Source organism: Aptenodytes forsteri, unplaced genomic scaffold (assembly GCF_000699145.1).
Source record: "Aptenodytes forsteri isolate BGI_AS27 unplaced genomic scaffold, ASM69914v1 Scaffold100, whole genome shotgun sequence".
NCBI classification, from domain to species: domain Eukaryota; kingdom Metazoa; phylum Chordata; class Aves; order Sphenisciformes; family Spheniscidae; genus Aptenodytes; species Aptenodytes forsteri.
In genome coordinates, this window is record NW_008796216.1 from 3,729,646 (window position 1) to 3,733,222 (window position 3,577).

General features: G+C 36.3%; 1 protein-coding gene across 1 annotated transcript in view; it reads left to right on the forward strand.

Moving 5' to 3' along the window:
- CSMD1 (CUB and Sushi multiple domains 1) overlaps positions 1-3,577 on the forward strand; it is a 1,345,565-nt gene that overhangs the window by 1,311,667 nt on the left and 30,321 nt on the right. Inside the window, 1 exon segment of the mRNA XM_019474454.1 lies at positions 731-913. Within this exon segment, the coding sequence (XP_019329999.1) occupies positions 731-913 (183 nt within the window).

Below are 3,577 nucleotides of genomic sequence, written 5' to 3' on the forward strand. Positions count from 1 at the left end.
GAAGTGGTGGAGTCCCCATCCCTGGAGGTACTTAGAAAGACGAGTAATGAGGCACTTAGGGACATGTTTTAGTGGGCATGGTGGTGTTGGGTCGACGGTTGGACTCGATGCTCTTAGAGGTCTTTTCCAACCTCAATGATTCTATGATTCTATGATTCTTTCTCTTCTAAATTTTAACCAATACTTGCATAGGAATTTAAAGGATAAGGAAAATTATGAAGTGTCCTTTCCATTCTTGACAGGCACAGAGAGCCAGGTACCATTTAGTCTTTTCTGTGGATATAAGTATTTCAAATATATTTCTTAAGAAACTTGAATATGGTTCTCTTCATTCTTGCTGTTATCTAATTTTTGTTATTAGAAGTTATCACTAGCAGAGAAGTACAATAAAATACAATGTGTAGAAAATGTTATTTATGTTTAAAAGACAATAAATTTGTTGAACTGACAAAAAATGACAGGGGTGCTTCCTGTGTTCACAATTATCTTTTATCTTTTATTTATATCACATTCTATGTTTAGGTCTGTATAGGTCTGAGAGAAGAAGTAGGCTAAAAAGGTATTATTTTCATCTTTGGTGTTGGTTTCATGCCTTTGCACTGGAAGAAAAGTGATTAATTATGATAGAAACAATGCAGTTAGTAGTACTGTTCGCAAGAGAGTATCTTCACTACCACTACATTTGCACATAACGTCTCTGCCAATAATTCTGCTCTGTTGTGTTTTACAGGAAATAATCCTGGCTATTGCGATGATCCAGGAGTACCAGCTCATGGGTCTAGACTAGGGGATGAGTTCAAAATAAAAAGTCTGCTACGTTTCTCCTGTGAAATGGGTTATCAGCTGAGAGGATCTGCAGAAAGAACGTGCCTGCTTAATGGTTCCTGGTCAGGTATACAGCCTGTGTGTGAAGGTAGGTATTGATACCATTGGCATTTATGACACCATTGAATGACATTTATTAATGACATTTTATTCTTTAATTAAAAAGAAATTCTATGTCAGAAATATGCTTTCATATTGCTCTGCAGAAATTTGATATAAAAGACTTTGCAAGTAGTTCATGTTTTGCTTGAAAACCTAAATCCAAACTGATAAAGTTTTAGAGTATATAATTATAAGAAGATTGTGAGAAAATAATTCTAGTTAAACAAATATTGAGCCTGAAAATAGAGAATAGATACCCAAGTTAAATATAAAATTAAACAAATGCTTCTGATAACACATATTTCCATCTTCTCTTTCTATGTAATGTCTATGCATCAAGGACTGAACAGATGATAATATAATGTTGTATTCTTAACTAAGTATAAATTACTGTCTATTTCTCCACATAAGTTAGTTAGACTAATTTTTTTATGAGATATACTATTTTTATGCTAGCTCTTTCAGAAGAAATGCAACAGAATATTTCTGGAAATCACATTTAAGAATAAGATAAAAAATATAATAAAGAATTTTGACACTTTTATGCACTGTCAGAATTGGAAAGCAGTAATGGAAGACTTTAGATTCAGTTTTAAAATTACTTCTTGTTTTCCAAGAATGTTTGAAAAGTTACTTTATCTAATTCATGGGAGTTGATGGATTCTGTAGTATCTGTTGTCTGCTATACTAAATGATAAAATGGAAGATAGGACAAAATATTTTTAACAAATTCATTACTTTTTTCACCTAGGGATTTTATCACAGTATCCTCATCTAACAATTGTTCTGCAGTATTCTTCAGCACAGACTAATCTTCTGTCAGTGTAGATATTACCATAACTGTATGAAAATGGCAGTGGGCACAGGATCAGTATTTTCAGCAGAAAATTGAAGTTTTGCAATGTCTTTTCTTCTTCCCTTGCATGAAGACTTTTAGTAGGACAGCAGCACTCAGTGGCAATTAGTGGTTTTTGAAATGCCGCTGTTTTTTCTTTCTTTATCTTTTTGCTTCAACCGTCTTTTTTCAGAAAAAAGAAAAAAAACCGCAAAGAAAAAAAAAAGCCCCTTTCTTTCCATTTTTCTCTTCTCCTTCAATTGTTTCCTGTTTACTGTAAATAAGGATAAGATTAAGGGAGAGAATACCTTTTCACCCCTACAAGTTCAAGTTCCAGCCTGAATTTTTCTCCTCAGTATTTGAAACTTTCATACATAAAAAGTGAATAAGACTTCATTAAAACATTGGCATTCAGGTATTATTCCAAACATCAGTAATACTCAGAGTAATTTTTAATTGGCAAATTGTGTTTATTTTAATGACTCCTATAATCTTTAATTATTAGTTTATAACTATCAGATTCTAACTATTATGCTGGGGGCCATCCAGCTGGGGGTCTTGGTGGAAAACAAGTAGAACATAATCAGCAATGTGCCCTTGCTGCAAAGAAGGTTAATGGTATCCCAGGTTGCCTTGGGAGGGAAGTGATCCTTCCCCTCTACTCAGCACTGGTGAGGCAGCATCTGGAGTGCTGGGTCCAGTTCTGGGCTCCTCAGTACTAGAGAGACATGGACTTACTGGATAGAGTCCAGCAAAGGGCTGTTAAGATGATGAAGGGACTAAAGCGTCTCTCCTCTGAGGAAAAGCTGAAAGAGCTGAGACTGTCCAGCTTAGGGAAGAGAAGGCTCAGGGGGCATCTTATCAACATACATAAATATCTGAAGGCAGGGTGCACAGACAATGGAGCCAGGCTTTTTTCAGTGGTGCTGAGTAACAGGACCAGAGGCAATGGGCACAAACTGAAACACAGGAGGTCTGTCTAAACATCAGGAAACACTTTTTTACAGTGAGGCTGACTGAGCACCAACACAGGTTGCCCAGAGAGGTGGTGGAGTCTCCATCCTTGGAGACAGTCAAAAGCCGTCTGGATATGGTCTTGGGCAACTGGCTCTCGGTGGCGCTGCTTGACCAGATTATTTCCAGAGGTCCCTTCCAATCTCAATCATTTTGTGATTCTTTGATTCTGTGATTTGCATAAATATGAAGATTTGATCATTGCTCTCAGAATGCGATATATTGAATTAAGCAAATATGAGGAAATGTAATAAGTAAAATAAGTTAAAATAAGTATTATAAGTAGTGTAAGGATTATTTTATAGTCAACTACTGTCAAAATATCATTTTGTCAAATGCTAAGTATCACAGACTTGTTGTCTTTGCATAAATTCCATAAATACATTTAGCCTTAATGAATGCATCCAAGCTTTCCTAATGCAGCTCAGTGTTGTACCTTGACCAGTATCTGCACATGGTCTTTAATTTGTATTATTAGTATTATCATAGCATCATAGAATGGTTTGGGTTGGAAGAGACCTTTAAAGATAATCTAGTCCAACATCCCTGCCACAGGCAGGGACAATTTCCAGTAGATTAGGCTGCTCAAAGCCCCACCCAGCCTGACCTTAAACACTTCCAGGGATGGGACATCCACAACTTCACTGAGCAACCTGTTGCAGTCTCTCACCACCCACGTGGTAAATAATTTCTTCCTTATGTCCAATCTAAATCTACCCTCTTTTAGTTTAAAACCGTTACCCCTTGTACTGTCACTACAGGCCTTGTTAAAAAGTCTCTCTCCATCATTCTTATAAGCCC